This window comes from Lycium barbarum, chromosome 11 (genome assembly GCF_019175385.1).
Source record: "Lycium barbarum isolate Lr01 chromosome 11, ASM1917538v2, whole genome shotgun sequence".
NCBI lineage: Eukaryota > Viridiplantae > Streptophyta > Magnoliopsida > Solanales > Solanaceae > Lycium > Lycium barbarum.
Genome location: NC_083347.1, coordinates 1,518,237 through 1,535,502, shown reverse-complemented (window position 1 = coordinate 1,535,502; position 17,266 = coordinate 1,518,237). Strand labels below are relative to the sequence as shown.

At 34.8% G+C, this 17,266-nt stretch overlaps 1 protein-coding gene across 1 annotated transcript; it reads left to right on the top strand.

The window, feature by feature from the left end:
• Nucleotides 1–6,201: 6,201 nt before the first annotated feature.
• LOC132617462 (heavy metal-associated isoprenylated plant protein 41-like) lies at nt 6,202–11,432 on the top strand. Its single transcript, XM_060332461.1, has 4 exons — nt 6,202–6,376; nt 7,854–8,052; nt 9,561–9,830; nt 11,195–11,432. The coding sequence occupies exons 1-4, from the start codon at nt 6,202–6,204 to the stop codon at nt 11,430–11,432; spliced, it is 882 nt and encodes a 293-aa protein (XP_060188444.1).
• Nucleotides 11,433–17,266: the final 5,834 nt, after the last annotated feature.

The following is a 17,266-nucleotide window of genomic DNA, read 5'->3' as shown; positions in this document are numbered from 1 at the left end:
ATACTTATAATATAAATATACTTAAGTTATAAAATAGAAATTTATAAACTTAGAAAAAACTTAACTTATATGCTTAGCTGCTTATAATATATATATGTTTAAGTTATATGTATTATAACTTAAGTTATTTATAAGTTAAGTTTTTTCTAAGTTTATAACTTTCTATTTATAACTTAAGTATATTTATGCTAGATATACCTAAAATATACTAAGAATATACTTATAATATAAATATACTTAAGTTATAAAATAGAAATTTATAAACTTTTAAAAAAACTTAACTTATAGGCTTAGCTACTTATAATATATATATATATTATAAGTATATTCTTAGTATATTTTAGGTATATTTCTAACTTAATATAAGTAAAAATATGAACACAAGTAAATAGAAGAAAGTTCAATGAGCCATATATTTTATTCATTCATGAATAACATTTATTTGCAAGTTGTAGTTTTTTTTAACTTGCAAATAATACATGAGTTGTAAAAAAGTAATACAAGAATAAAATCAAAAAGTGTCAATCATTTGGCTAATATCCGCAATATTATATGCGGTCATTGAGATATCTTCAAAGTCTTCTATTGTTACACCTCAGAAAAAAAAATTGAGTCCATGAAATAATTCTGCGGGTGAACAGTAGACGCGGATGAACAGTACTCGGTGAACAGTAAAAATCTGGAAAGTAAAAACCGAAAAATCTGATTTTTTTTCATTTTCTACCTCTCTCTCTCTCTCACTCTAAACTCTCTCTAAACCCTCCCAAACCCTCCTAAAAGCTCTCTAAATCTTTCAAGTTGAATTCCTCCAAATCAAAGCAAGATTTCATCTTAGGAAATTGGAAACTAGTTAGGAAAGGATTATAGTATTTGGTGCTTGATGTGTGCCTGATTATTGAAGCTTGGAGCTAGGATTTTAGTTGAGTTTTCTGGGTAATAAGGTACGTAATATACTCTATTCTTGTTAATTAAGTTATTCATGGGAGAATTCCCTAGTTTAAAGTGAAGGGAATTATGTTATGAAGTCATAGATTAGTTGGTTGATATGGTTGCCTTGAGGGTTGTTTTTTTATTGGAACTTTGAGAGATTTCAAGGTGCTTATATTGCTATATGAGGTTGTTGATATTGTTGTTGATGTTGTTGATAAGTTGTTGTTCTTGATAAGTTGTTGTTCTTGAATTTGGGAGAATAAAGTGTATAAAGATATTGTATATAAAGCGTATACCGGGCTGTTTTGTGCCGATATTTGGGGCTGTTTTATGTAATTTTCGTGGCTATTTTATGACAATATTTCGTGGCTGTTTTATGTAATTTTCGTGGCTGTTTTGTGATAATATTTTGGAGCTGTTTTATGTAATTTTCGTGGTTATTTTGTGACTATATTTTGGAGCTGTTTGGTATAATATTTGTGGCTGTTTTGCGATGATATTTTGGGGACTGTTTTCTGGTCGTTATGGACTGTTTTGTGGGCTGGAATATCGGAGGATTGGCTGTAGTTGTTGTTGTTATATTATGGATATACAGAAATAAAGAAGTGTATACAAGTATTGGCATCTGAATGTATATTAGGCTGTTTTGGGAGTAATCTAAGAATGGATTTAATCCTAGTTTGGTATGAAATTGTTGGTATTATTGTTGTTGGTATTTTGATTGATGTTTGGCTAAGTTGGAATTTCGAGGATTGTTAAGTTTACAGGGGAAATGCTGCCCAATTTTCTCTAGAATTTACGACGCGTTCTTATAGTCGATTAACTAATGTTAATACAAATTCTCCCGTGAAGGTAACGACGTGACATTGGGGGAGATCAAGTGAATGATAACATAGCTAAACGACAAAGGTATGTGAGGCTAGTCCTTTCTTTCTAATGGCATGAATCCTATAGCATAAGTTTTTTTCCTCTTCATGAGTTCTTATTTTCCGGAAAGCTAGAAGCCCAAGTCCATAAATGTCTATATAAGATAAGAGATAAGAGATATGATATGATGATGCCATATTGATAATGATGCTATTTATTTCTTACACTCACCTTATGTACTAATTCCTTCAAGGTGAGGCAGAATGTCAATAATTGCTCCATAATCAAATCGGGGGATCACGACCTTACGCCACCCCGACAGAGTATAGTTGATCTTGAGTCTTATGCATGTACTATGATAAGCATATTATTAAAAGTATTTTTGATGAGCATGTCATGATCATATTACACCGCGCCTAGTTGGCCGGGCAGTCACTGCCAAGGCGGGCAGCTATACGGATACACCATGACCTTTTGGCATGGGCAGACACCACTAGTGGGTGGCATGAGATGGTACCCCGGACGCGGGCTAATGTTATTGATTATCACACCGTTCCGATATGGATGGGCAGCTTGCATATTATGCATATATGAGATTATGATGAGTATGAGTAAGACAGCATGCATTACTTCTTTTATGATTGTCATTCAGATTTAGATGTTTCATATTGATGTCCACATTATATTAACACTGTCTTTCTTTATTATTTATGCCTCTCATACTCAGTACAATGTTCTTACTGACGTCCGTTTTCTTTGGACGCTGTGTTCATGCCCACAGGTAGATAGAGAGGTGAGCTTGGTCCAGACCCTTAGTAGCTGTCAGCTGATTGAGAGCACTCCATTGTCCGGAGGTGCTTATGATTGTTCTTTTGGTATATATGCATATTTTGGGCACGACGGAGTCTTGTTCCGTCTATATGTTTAGTATGTCAGTAGAGGCTCGTAGATACGCAGTGTGGGTCAGATGGTCTCACAAGATGTTATTATTATGTGTATATTATTTTGATGGCCGAGAGGCAAATGTATATAAGTATTTATGTTTCTATATAAAATATGATTTTCCTACAATTCGTGTATAAAATTGGTAAAAGGGCATTAAATGAGTAAGATGAGTTTTAGAACGAGTGGTGCTCGGTGGCTAGCCCCGGGTACCCGTGACATCTATTTGGTCTATTCCACTTGCTATCAAATCTTCAATCTCTTCCTGTTCGCCTTCCACTGCTTCTAAGTTTTGGTTGCGTCGCTCCGATCTAATCCAATCGCGAATGCAAACTAGTACTTGCAAGCTAAATTCGAATAATGAGTGTCTATGGTCTCCAATTTATTGTCTTCCTTGGCTAAATGCACTTTCCGAAGCCACAGTTGATATTTGAACAGTAAGAATATCTCGAGCCATTCTTGAAAGTGCCGGATAACTCGCCTTGTATTTCTTCCACTATGCTAAGACGTCCAAATCATCTAGTTGGCTGATATCCACATTTGGCTGCATCAAATAAAGGTGATATTCATCAAAGTTTGCATTATGAGCAGGAGCTGGATGTGAATGTAAAACTTTTAAATTCGACAGACCCGACAAGCCCTTTTTGCTACTTTAAGTAGTAGGACGTGGAGCAACGGATGTAGCACTTTCTTCCAAATTAGAATAATGACTAAAAACTTTTCTAAACTCGGCATCAATCGCGAGCTTGGCGTCATGTAAAGATGGTTCAACTCTCTCGTCAATTTTTAAATAGTTATAAATTTGACCAACCAATCCTCTAGTATAAGACATTTTAAAACAAGGATTTAAAAGAGAATCCAATATAAATAAAGTTGGGATGGGAAAAAACTACTTCTTAAATTTTGTTGTCATAGAAAAAATAGCCAATTGATAACCGGATTTATCTTATCCTCATGTAAAACTCCAGCTATTTCCGTTAAGTAGGCTAAAATTTCGGTTACTGTGGGAGAGAATTATCTAGAAAAAGCAAGAGTTGCATTATAATTTTTTTGTAAAAGTTAATACATTCGTTAACATCTTCCCAATCGTTAATATTTATCCAATCATCACTATCCGTATTAAAATGGTTGTGAACTTATTGTATGGAAATCCTATAATCATATGCTTGTTGTAACATAATGCAAGTGTAATTCCACTTAGTGTCAACTTCTACTTGAATTTTCCTAGGTCTAAGGCCATTTTGCACACAAGAATTCTTAAAATCTCTCAGTTTTTGCTTATTAGAATTACAAAAAGGAAAAGCAACCGCATTTCTAACTTTTTGAATAGAATCTTCGAGATAGTCAAGACCATCTCTAACAATCAAGTTTAAAATGTGACACTACATCTCGCATGAAAAATATTTTTTAGCGGAGGGTTTAATTCCCTTTTTAAAAGACCAACCGCCTTTGTATTATTAGAAGCATTATCTAAAGCAATACAAAGTGTTTTTCTATAAATGTTAAAAAATTTCATAATAGTTGACATTGAATCCGCTAAAAATTTTCCGTCATGACGAACTTTCCCTTCATCATGTAAAAAAGCTATAATTCTTTTTTGCATCACCCAATTATCATCAACCCAATGACATGTAATAGCAAAAAAAATCTAACTTGTTAACACTAAGACCCAAATCGGCGGTAAGAGAAACACTACAATTTAAAGAATTAAATACATGACGCAAATAAAATCTATATTTTTTATATAAATCTATGATATCCGATCTACAAGTACTTCTAGGAATACCCTCAAACAACGGATTATAACAACGTTGAATATAAGTAACAAACCCCAAACCCGAAGGAAAGGAAAATGGTAGAGCATCAAAAGCAACCATTTTAGCTATTTCTATATGGTCTTTTTTCTTGTCATAGCTAAAATTTCTACTGGTTCGTGGGTCTACTGTTTGTTGAATACCCCCCTCTCTCCCCCACATTTGAACCCGTTTTCTCTCCCCAAACATCCCTATGTTTAGATCTCATATGACCCATTAGTGAACCCGTTCCACTATCCTTACTAGTTTGTTGCCTAAAAATAAATTCTTGTTTACATATATCACATGTAGCTATTTGTCTTTCCTTATCTTTAGTCATAAATTTCCAAATTCTAGCAGTTGGCCTACGAGTTTTTGGCAGTTTGTCTTGTGTATGTGATTGTGCAGGATCTGTATCTCCTATGGGATTTTCGGGGACCTGTGTTTAATCATCGTCATCATCAATTCATTAAAAGTGCCGGCATAGTGTTGCATTATCTCATCATCTAAAATATGGTCCTAACAACTCTGCTTCACCAACTTCAAACCAACCAATTGGTGATCTACACCTTCGCCCATACAGAGCTTCAAACGGTGTCATCCCAATGCTAGGATGATAACTTTTATTATAAGAAAACTCAATGAGCGGTAAGTGATCATCTTAATTACCTTTGAAATGTAGGACACATGCTCTCAACATGTCCTCAAGAGTCTGAATAGTGTGCTCTGCCTGACCATCTGTCTGCGGATGAAAAGCTGTGCTGAGGTTCACCTTGGTACCCAATCCGTTCTGAAAGGATTTCCAAGAGTTCACTGTGAACTGAGCACCACGATCTGAAATATTGGACACTGGGGTCCCATGCAATTTGACAATTTCATTAACATACAACTTGGCGTAATCTTCTGCTGAATCTGTAGTCTTGACTGGCAAAAAGTGCGCCGACTTAGTGAATCGGTCAACGATTACCCAAATAGAGATATGGCTCTTAGCTGAACGAGGTAGACCTGATACAAAGTCTATGTTGATCATTTCCCATTCCAGACAGGAATATCAATATTCTGAGCCAAGCCACCAGACCTCTGGTGTTCGACTTTCACTTGCTGACAATTCAGACACTTAACTACAAAATATGATATATTCTTCTTCATGTCATTCCACCAATATATCTCCTTAAGATCATGGTACATCTTGAAAAAGCAACGCTCATATAAATCGTTATGTGGTGATGTCAAATTCGTAATTATATTCAAGAAATTCAAATTTTATTTCCTTTATAAGTTTTTGGGCACATAAACAGTACTTCCTCCATCCCACAATAAGTGTCACCTTAGTCAAATTTTTTTGTCTCATAATAAGTGTCACCTTAGGAAATCAATGCATATATTGACAAGTTTTTTTCTACTTTGCCCTTAGACAAAAACTGACAAATTTATGTATTCAAGACAAAAAACACATAGAAACTTGATATTATTAGATTCCCAATGTTAAAAGCCTTACTTTTCATGCATGCTCTAATCAAAAGGGAAAATAATTTATTTTTATTATATAGGGGTAGTTTAGTAAACTTTACATTGCATTATTGGTTTCTTAATATGCGTGTTTTTGGCTAGGGTGACACTTATTACGAGAGGGAGGGAGTAATAAAAGTCCCTTTTGAGAATTGCAGCTATGGCAGATAAAAGTCATTTTGAGAACCAAAAAGTGATCAATGAAGAAGAAGAGAAAAGAATAGAACATTACTCTTCATATCATCAAATACTATTAGTTGGTGAAGGAGATTTCTCTTTTTCTCACTCTTTTGGCAACGCTTCTAATATTGTTGCTTCCTCTCTTCGATCATATGGTACTCATATTCACTCTATTTTCTTTCTGGGTTGCTTTATTTTGCTTAATTTATGATGGGGTTTTTGCAAAATCCAATTTTTATTGTTCAAGAATGCTTTGTCATGCTTTCTTTAGTACTTCCTCCGTCCTAATTTAGCCCCCGTTTGGATATAAGAATTATTCACTTTATTCCAATTTTTTTTTACTTTTTTCCGGAATCAGCATTTGGCCATGAAAATTCCGAATATAACTTGAAGTTGTATTCTAGAATACCAAAAACTCAAAAAAATTATTTTTTTCATTTTTTTACGGCTACATTTTACCAAAAGCTACAATTTCAAAAAATATGGCCAAACACAACTTTAACTCCAACTCCAACTCCAAAATTTCAAGAAGAAATGCTCATACAAATCGTTATGTGGTGATGTCAAATCCGTAATTTTATTCAAGAAATTCAAATTTTATTTCCTTTTTAAGTTTTTGGGCACATAAACAGTCCCAGAAAAAGGTCCCTTTTGAGAATTGCAGCTATGGCAGGAAAAAGTCCCTTAAAAGTGATCAATCAAGAAGATGAAGAAGAGAAAATAATACAACATTATTCTTCATATCATCAAATACCATTAGTTGGTGAAGGAGATTTCTTTTTTTTTCTCACTCTTTTGGCAACACTTCTAACATTGTTGCTTCCTCTCTTCGATCATATGGTCAGGGGCGGAGCCAGCGTATGTCCAGGGGGTTCCGAACCCCTCGGCAAAAAATTACAGTATATTTTTAAAGTTAAAATTATTTTATTATGTATATATAATAGATGTTGAACCCCCTGACTTCTTCGTATATTTACCTTTTAGAATTTTTGAACCCCTGGATGAAAATCCTGGCTCCGCCACTGCATATGGTACTCATTTTCACTCTAATTCTTTCTGGCCTGCTTATATTTTGCTTAATCTATAATGCTATAATGGGGTTTTGTAAAAATTTTTGCCCTTTTTTGTTTACATATGAGGTGATCAAAATGTACAAGAAATCAAGAATGGGAAATTTTCAAAATCCAAAATTTAGCTGTTTCATTTTTCCCATTTTCACTCTGTTTTCTTTCTAGGTTGCTTTTATTTTACTTATTCTATAATGGTTTTTTTTTTTCAAAATTTAATCTTTGTTTTCTTGCTTTACTTTAATCTATAATGGGTTTTTTTCCCCCCAAATTTAGTCGTTTGTTGTTTCATTTTTCCCCTTTTCACTCTGTTTTCTTTCTGGGGTGCTTTTTATTTTACTTAATCTATAATGGGTTTTTCGCAAAATTTAATCTTTGTTTTCTTGCTATACTTTAATCTATAATGGGTTTTTTTTTCCCTCAAAATTTAATCTTTTGTTGTTACATTTCCCATTTCACTCTGTTTTCTTTCTGAGTTTCTTTTATTTTACTTAATCTATGATGGGGTTTTAGCAAAATTTAATTTTTTTGTTGTTGTTTACTTTTTGCCCTTTTTTGTTTATAGATGAGGTGATCAAAATGTACAAGAATGGACAATCGAACTTAGAAAAGTTGAAATCTTTGGGAGGAAGTATATTGCATGGTGTGGATGCTACTAAAATGCAGCGTCATTGTGATCTTAGAACCAGGAATTTCGATCGCATTATTTATAACTTTCCTCATGCAGGGTTTTATGGCAGTGAAGATAATAATCATCTTATCCAGTACGGTTCCCTCTTTTTTAAAATTTTACTTATATGATGTATGCAATGGGGGAGGCAAGATTTCCGTAAAGGGGTTCAACATTTACTGTATATATATGTATGGAAAGATTTTATAACCTTGTATATGATGGATACGCTTTCGTCAATTATTTGACCTTTTGTTCTGTTTTTTCTTGAGCCGAGGGTCTTTCGAAAATAGCCTCCCTACCTTCCAAGATAGGGGTAAGGTCTGCGTACAATCTACTCTCCCCAGACCCCACTTGTGGAATTACACTGGGTATGTTGTTGTTGTTTGTGCAAGCACCTACTCCTATCAAAATGAAGAGCAGCAAGCGATACCTTCTCTATCATGTGGTTTGAATTCTACCTATAATCTGTATGCAGTGGAAGAGACAAGATTTTCATAAAAGTGGTTCAACATTTACTCATAAAAAGATTTTTAACATTGTATATACCATGTGATATACATAAAAAGATTTCAACCTGGCGAACGAGGTTTGGATTTTCAAGCTTGGATGTATGTAAGATTGTTATCTGGAATTGTTGAACTAAATGAAAGAAATATATATTTTTAGATTATTTCCGTGTTAAGAGGAAGGTATCATGTATAGGAGTAGATGGAGGAGTTTGAACCTAAGGTGTAGCCTAGCAGTCAATAAAGTGGATGAAAATTATGGAAATCGCGATTTGAATCCCTGAAGAGACAAAAGAGTTAGGTAGTTTTCTTCTCATATGCTCCGCTTTGGTGGTCAGAGTTACTTAACGCGTAGCAGAGATACTGGTGAAATAGTCAAGTTGCATGAAGTCAGTGGCGGAGCTAGGAATTTGATGAAGGGTGTGCAAATTTTCTTCTTACTTGTGTTAAGGGTGTGCAAAATTGAATAGATACTCATTGTAGCTAACATTTAACCTATGTATACAGCGTAATTTTCCGACGAAGGGTGTGCACTTGACCACCCTTCGTCGAAGGTGGCTCCGCCCATGGCATGAACCCCAACCTTGAAGAAAAGGAGTAGAAGGAGGAGGAGGATGATACAGGTGGATTTAGGTTCTTAAATTAGTGCCTCTACTTTGCACACATGCACACACAACTTATATTTAGTATAAATATACATATATTTTAAAACATTTTTATAACAACTAAATTCGAGTCAAAAGACAATGAGTGTGGAGTACCATTGAGGATGAGGATTCGCGAGAATGAGTTAGAGTTTGTATAGGACTCATACCCTTAAAAGACAAAGTTGTTTTCTTCAATCCAAGCAAGCAAATATTGTGAAATGTGTTTTTCATCAACAAAACCTACCAAACACTCTTGTTGTTGTGTCCAGCACTTTGTGACCGTTTCTTTTGGCTCATTCATTCCAATTTTGATCATACTGAGAAGGGAATTAATTCCATATGCTGAAAGTATTGGTTTTTGTCCTCTAGACTAGTTGCTTAATTGGCTTTTATTGCTCTGGATTTTGCATTTTCTCAATGTATTGCGTGCCTTCTCCTTTGTGCAGAATGCATAGGAATCTTGTGGAAAGTTTTTTTGGGAGTGCCAAAAGAATGTTGCCAGTTGATGGTCAAATTCATGTTACCCATAAAACGACTCCTCCATACGACCTTTGGGATCTTGTTGGACTTGCATCAAAACACTCCTTGTTTTGTATCGAATGTGCTGAATTCAAGATTGAAAACTACCCCGGTCACAACAATAAAAGAGGAGCTGGTTCAAAATGTGATGAACCTTTTCATCTCGGTGAGTGCAGTACCTTCAAGTTTATATTAAGGCAAAAGTCATAGATAGCCTCCTAAACTGTGCCACATTTTTCTCTGAGATATCTAAACCGAGGGTTGTACCTATTGAGTATCTAGACCAATCCAAATTCGATCCTATTGGGTATTTTTTTCACAATAATCAGTAAAATTAGGAGAGTGTATTACACTCTCCGTGACGTGGCAATTTTGTCAAATAAAAACATGACACGTGGCGGTTGGGGGGGGGGGGTCCATCATAATAATTAAAAAATAAATTATACAACCACCCCAATTTTCCTCCCTTTCGCCACCGCTCCCTCACCACTGGCCGCCGCACCACCACCCCCAACCGCCGTCCCCCACCCAACCAATAATTTATTTCCTTTTTCCTCTCTTATTTAGGTCTATCAATGTCTTTATAAGACCCACCAACCTTTAATGAAAGGTGAGATGAAAAAAAAGAGTCATAGTAATGGTAAATCTCCATTTTTTCCGGTGAACAAGATGGTAATGTTACTTTTCAGATCTAAAAAGGACAAAAAAAATGATGGTAAGAAATAACATCCAATTCACAAATTAATTTTATATAAATAATTAAAAGAAATGAATTGTTATAATGAAGAGGAAGAAGAGAAAAAAAAAGGAAGAAGAAGATGAAGAGAACTGAACACAATGAAGAAGAAGAGAAAAAAAAGAACGTACAGTGGGGTGCGGCTGGGGCGGGGGGAGGTGGGTTAAATGAATTGCTATAATGAAGAGGAAGAAGAGAAAAAAAAAAGGAAGAAGAAGAAGAAGATGAAGAGAACTGAACACACTGAAGAAGAAGAGAAAAACGTACAGTGGGGTGCGGCTAGGGGGAGGAGGGAGGTGGGTTATTTTTTTTTATTAATTTATCTATTAAATTTTATTTAAAAGAAGTAAAGTTTTAACCAAAAAAAAAAAATTTAAGGATGAAAGGGGTGTCACCCCAATAACGAGTGTAATCAATTGCTGTGCCACGTAAGCGCCACATAGGCAAAAGGTACCCAATAGGATCAATTTAGACTGGTTTAGGTAACCAATAGGTATAACCCTCGGTTTAGGTAGCCCAGAGGAAAATGTGGCAAAGTTTAGGGGGCTATCTATGACTTTTGCCTTATATTAAACCCATCTCGTAAGAATTTTCCAAGAACAAAACCAAAGCAACGCTATTTACATGCACCACTTTAAAAATTTCAAGAAATTCCCAACTCTGTAAGTCCTCCAGTTTACTCCGTCCAGCAGAAACTAAGTTGGATCGACACTAGAAATTCTCCAACTTACGTCAACGACATGAATGGTTTTCCAAGTTATGCCAGTTTACCAGCAACGCATGATCCAGAAGTGATTTTTTTAAGATGTTCAAGGGGTATTTCAGTTATATTCAAGAAACATTTGGAAGAGAGGACGTTGATGTTGAATTTTCCGTTCGTCAAGCTATACAACGTGGTGCTTTAATGTTCATTGCTGAGACTGGGAGGCCCTCTGAAGATTACTTGAAAGTTCTGGACGAGCTTCATTTTTGGAGCCGGTCAAGAATATTGGGGTTAAAACAGAAGCTGCAAGATCTTGATCAAAGGGTGTTTGAGCAACAGCGTATGGGATATTACCTATAGATTATGTGGATATAGTCAAACTTCTCTATAATAATGTTGCCTGTTCCAATATTTTTGGGCTGCTATAGCGAAGTGATGTTATAGAAAATATATAATGTAACATAACATGAAAGATCGGTTCCACATGAAACATGGATGTTATAGTGAAATGTTGTTATAGAGAATGACGGTTTATGAGAGGTCTGACTGAACTAAATATGCATATGCAAGTAGTTGTTGTTAACTAACTATTACTGTTATTCTCCATGTCTCTCTCTTAATTTTACTGGAACAACTTGATCACAAACAAATGTTTTCTGAAGAGCTTGTTCCATATGGTTGAATTATGGGCGACTTAGTTTGAAATGCTATAGAAATTTGATTTTTGACTAGGTAATATGCTTGATACTAAGTTACTAAATGTAGTTTGATGTGTTCTAATACATTCCAAATTGTGTTTATTACTTGCTCTGTGCGGCCAAGAAAGCTTAGTGGCAAGGGTCTATGTACTTTAACCAAGATTTTATGAGTTCATTTCCAAGATATGGTAGTTTCATTTTTAGAAACATTCTATACTATAGTACGTTCTGTGAGTTATACTTTAAGAAATACATGTTCGATATGATGCTTATAAAGTCAACAATCAAGATCATGAGAAGTCTGAGATTTTACATTCTGCTTAGTCAGTTGTTATCAACTGATATATGTATTCTGTTCATGTATACTGTTGACACCCAATTTTGTCCCCCCTTTATTTAATTTTATTTACTCGGGCTTCTAAATTTACTGACGAGCTAAACACTTTACCTTCACTATTTTTTTTTTACTACTACTATTAATATTGTTACTTTCATTTTCACTATTTTACTGTCAACACTACTAATTTTTATAGCTCGTCATCATTTTATTTTCGGATTTTGTACTCGTTAAATTAATTATACTTTATTAAATCCTTACTTTCCACATATTAATTACTAATTGTTTTTCACATAGTGCATTGTACAAATTAATCACTAAGAAGCCCAAAGAGGATTAATTAAAGGAAGATATTGGTCCAAAATCAGACCCCTAATTCATGTTAAACCCAACCCAAACGGGTAGCCCATTTTGGAATTGAACCAGCCCACACCTTATCACACCCGACCCGACCCACTTCACTTATTCATCATCCACACCAAAAAGAGCCCTAATCTCTTTCTCTTTCTCTTTCTCCTCTTCTTCAGCCGCCCCCTCCACTTCCACCTCTCTCTCTTTCTTCAACCCACGCTCCTCTCCACTTCCCCTTGTCCCCCACACCTATCTCTTCCATATTCCCTGTCGTCTCCACTCTCCCCTGTCCTCACTCCTCTCTCTCATACGCTCCTCCCTCTCTTTTCTTAAACCAAACGAAGCCCTATAAATATATGGCGAATTGAATCTTGAAAGGGGGGCTCAACATGTTCATATCTTTTTTTTTTACTACTCTAAATCTGGACTTTGTTCGAATTCTGTTCTGTTTCAGTTCTTTGGCAGCCACTTTAACCATTCCTAATTATTTTACATTTTTTCAATCACTATACTTGGGAACACCCATTTGAAAATTAAGTCATTTTACTCTTTCGGCTTGTTACTTTAAGATCGAGTGTAGATCGTAGACCCGACGCCCCATTTCACTGCATCACCAACAGGTAAAATTTGATGCCATTTCGACTCATCGTTCTGTTAAAATTGTGTTAGTATGAAAAAATCATGTTTAATATCTTGCTGTTGCCATTTGTGATTCGAAATTTGTTTGCATTTCTTTTCGCGTAGTAGCTGTAGTTGACGAATGATAAGTAGACATTAAGGTTCGCGTTTTAGTTTTTACCGTTTGTTAATATTTAGATATATTTTATGAAGGCTTTAATAAACCAGATTATGTCTAGCTCTGTTTTGTGGAGTTTCTGAATGTGAAGTTCTTCTCCCAGATTTCATTCCAATTTGTATGAGTCTAGTCTAGTTAACCTTAGTTTGAAATGATAATTAATTCTGTCTTCCGTTTGAGTTGTGGCAAAATGAAATAAATAATAGTTGAAACATGATTGCTAATTTGTTTTAGTTTGGTTAATTCAGAATCTGGTTTCTCATTATGTTTGAACCATGTTGTCGGAGTATTACGAGGAAATTCTGCTTATGGGATTTGTATTCTCGAATGCTGTAGAATCATATTTATTCGTTTAAATTTAAGGCCATCTTTTCAGGATGTATATCGTCTAAAGTATGAGTGTTCGACAAATGTTTGGGAGTGTTCATATGCTTTGTGTCGCTTAATACTCTACTCCCTTTTATGTTTTCTGTATTTTTTTTTCTCACTTTCCTCTTTGTGCTCTTGCGCTCTGCTTGCTGGACTTTGTTTTATCATGGCCATTTTATTAGTAGATTAGTTCAGTCCCGTGCATAGTATTTAGGCTTTTGTTTAGTTTAGTGATCATGCCTTAGTATAAGGTAATGCTAGCCCTGGAGTATCTGTATGCTTATGTTGGATGACTATGTTGATAGTGTCTATTTTCAGTCGATACTTTCATGTGTTCATGATGCCTAGTTAACATAGCTGGTGTCCATATAACTTGTGTCATGTTACTGCTGTCTACCTCTATGTTGTACAATTATGTAGCTAAACAAAATCAGTATGGACATGAGTGTTAGTTTAAATCTAAAACTTGATTATCGTATAAGTTATTCAGGTTAACATTGTCTAGTTTAAAGTTGGAAAACCTGTAGAACTCTTTGATTTAAACTCGATCAGTGGTTCAGTTGAGTTAGAGGGGTGTCTCTATGAATTTACTTCAATTGTTCCTGAAGCAGTTTGCTAGACATACCCATGGTAATCTGGAATCCCACAATGTTGATTTGGTTAAGGCTAGTTCACGGGTTGCCCTTTAAAAGTTAAACTTATGCTGTGTAATGCCTCCGCTGTAAGCTTAGTCATCACTTATGTGCTACTGCCCATTATCCGGACATATGTTTGAACTTGCTATAAGCTTAAATGGCCTAACCCGAGGAGTGTGCCTGGTTAATCGTGAGGTTTGGTCTTGTTTTAGTTGCTTTGCTATTTCGAACGATTGACAGATTAAACAGGTGTCTACTTGAATGCTGTCTAAAAATGGATGAAATCTAGCCCAAAGAATGATGTTTTGCATTAATGAGTATGCTACTAAAACCTGCCTGCAACTTTGTTTACAGGGGTTATTCTCTTAAAAAAATAAATTCTGCTGTATTTGTTTTAACTGAGGTTGTTTATGCTATGTGTAACGGAACTTGTTTGGTTAGGTGTTGCACAATCCTGAACCTGTTCATTTTTTTTTAGTTGTGATTTAGTATGTGTTTGATTAAGTAAGTCAACCGTCCCTTCTTCTTCCATTGTAGTTTCCGATACATTTATGATTCTGTGGCTTGCCCTTAGTTTCTTTCGTTTTGCATTGTGAAGAAAAGAGATACACGATATGTTTATTCCAGATCTTTGGTGTTGTGAGTAAGAGTGGACATTTCATGATTGCTACTTCATTAGAAATTCTTCTTCAGTTACTGTCCACAGGGAACGATGTTCATCCATGTCTTGATTTATTCTACCCATTTTTCTAGTTCTGTCATCAGTATAGAGTTTAGTTTTAATCTTGTTTGAAATTAAGTAATTAGCTTACTCTGCATATGTTAGATAGTTTATGGATTCATGCTGAAGATTCTTATCTTGCTTTAGTTACGTAGGACTTAGGTTGTTTGTTGCTTTTTTTTTTTGTCTATTTTCTGCTTAAGTTGCAATGGAATTATAAAGCACGTGTGTACCTGACTTTTGGTTTTCTGCCCCGAAACGCTAATTAAGAAGCACGATTTAGTTCTCTGGTTTCTTTCCCTCTCTTTTGTTCTCCTGTGGTCATTATGTTTCTGCTAAGATTTGGATTAGTTTGTTAATAAACAATGTCTCCAAGTTTCTAACTCGTAGTGAGTATATTTTAGCCTAAAATTTATAGTCGATGTGTTATCCAGAATCATTTGTAACAGCTTTCACCTTTAGTCCTATCTCCATACCTACTAATGACTTGGTCCCTTTACTAATTCCTTCATTTTCTTTTCTTTGTTTTGCATGAACACCGGAACCGAAGAGTTTCGCTTCGAGACTCAACGACACCGCTTACGAGAGTTGTGAAGAATTTATTTTGAGGATTAACGTCGAACTGTCATATGCTCTTATGTTTTCTCGCCCTCTCTTTCAAATCATCCGGGCAGTAGCGCAAAAGAGAGTAGCAAAAGTTGCTGCATCACTTTATCCTTTGCATCTTAATTTATTCTCTTACCTGTTTTATCTCTTTGATATTTTAGTTAGCATTCCCGAACATGGTGTTTAGTAAAGATAAACCAGTTATTTAATAGGTGTTCGTCTCTAGTTAATGATTTAAGATCCGTAATTAGCCATGTAGAGTCTTTGTTTTATGACATCTATTTTAGGAGCTATCTCAGCAATCCCTCACTTCTTATTAGTTTTCTTTAGGATAAAGAATTCTTATAATTCATGCCACTGTAGATAGTATCTTAATTTCCAGCCAAGAATCGTTAATATTTTCCTTCAAAGATTACAAGAATAATTGACGAATCCGTCCTTCTGTTTAAAATAAAAAATAAAAAATTGTGGCTTAGCTTGTTTTAAACACTATCCGTTTCTTCATACGAAAATGTATTTGAATTCTTTAATTCACCCAAATCTGAAACTTTTCCACTTTTCAACCCAGCAATAGAAGTTTTTTTTAGTATCAGTTACTTTAATTAATTTAAACAGTATAAATTAACACTTCTCTCCTAGTTTATTTTAGGCAATCATTTTCTCTCGATACTTTGATTTTAAGCATCTTTACACTCATACTCAGCCTTTTGAACTAATTCTACAAGTTTTATTTAAAATAGCACGTTTATATTTCTATTATAACCTTAGAAATACTTATAAAAAATATTATAAAATATTACATCTACATTCTTAGCCCAATTAAATTTGAGTCCGGTCGGTTAACCATTATTAATGGAATTTAGAGGATGCCTAATACCTTCCCTCTAGATTAGTTGAACTCAAGAACCTAGAATCTTAAGTTTCGCAGACTTTTAAAACAGAGTTAACTTTAAAATAACTTTAACAAATGTAGGTGTCCTAATTCACCATAAATAATTAGGTGGCGACTCCTTAAAATAAACAAAACCAATAGGAATCTGCAATATGTTATACTTCTACTTTAACCCGGTTAAAATGGGGTATAACATATACTATACTTATTGTAATTTTATGGGGTACATGTGTTAAATGTTCTTTCTTCGCTTAAGATACGTTTGATTGATTCACCCAGCGGTAAAAACGCACCACGTGATGTCTTGATTTTAAGTGCACATCAGGGTTCGAACCCTGTTGACAAAAGTTTGGTATTTAGATAAAGAAGGATAGAGAAATGGGTCCATTGCTCTGGCGCTCGGAAATTTCTTGGTTATAAGAAAAATATATGTTGAGACCCTGGCTGTTTGATTGTTAGTCACTTATTTCATTATTTACCAAATGCCATGTACACCTGCTTACTTTCATGCGCATGAAAGGGAAAAAACACAATAACTTGAAATCTTATGGCAGAAAAAGAAAAACCCATGAAACGATCAGAATGATCAAAGAATGTTTTGCTAGTTGTTTTCACTAGTTCTGTAATCAGACTTGAGTTAAACGCGATTATGCATTTTATAAGCAGGAAAAAGAGATTTTACTAGTAATTAAGTTTAACTAGTAAACATTACGGTATAAATAAAATTCACACTGTAACGTCGCTTAAAAGCCAAGTAACTTTTATAGCAAGTGTGCATTATAGGCAACA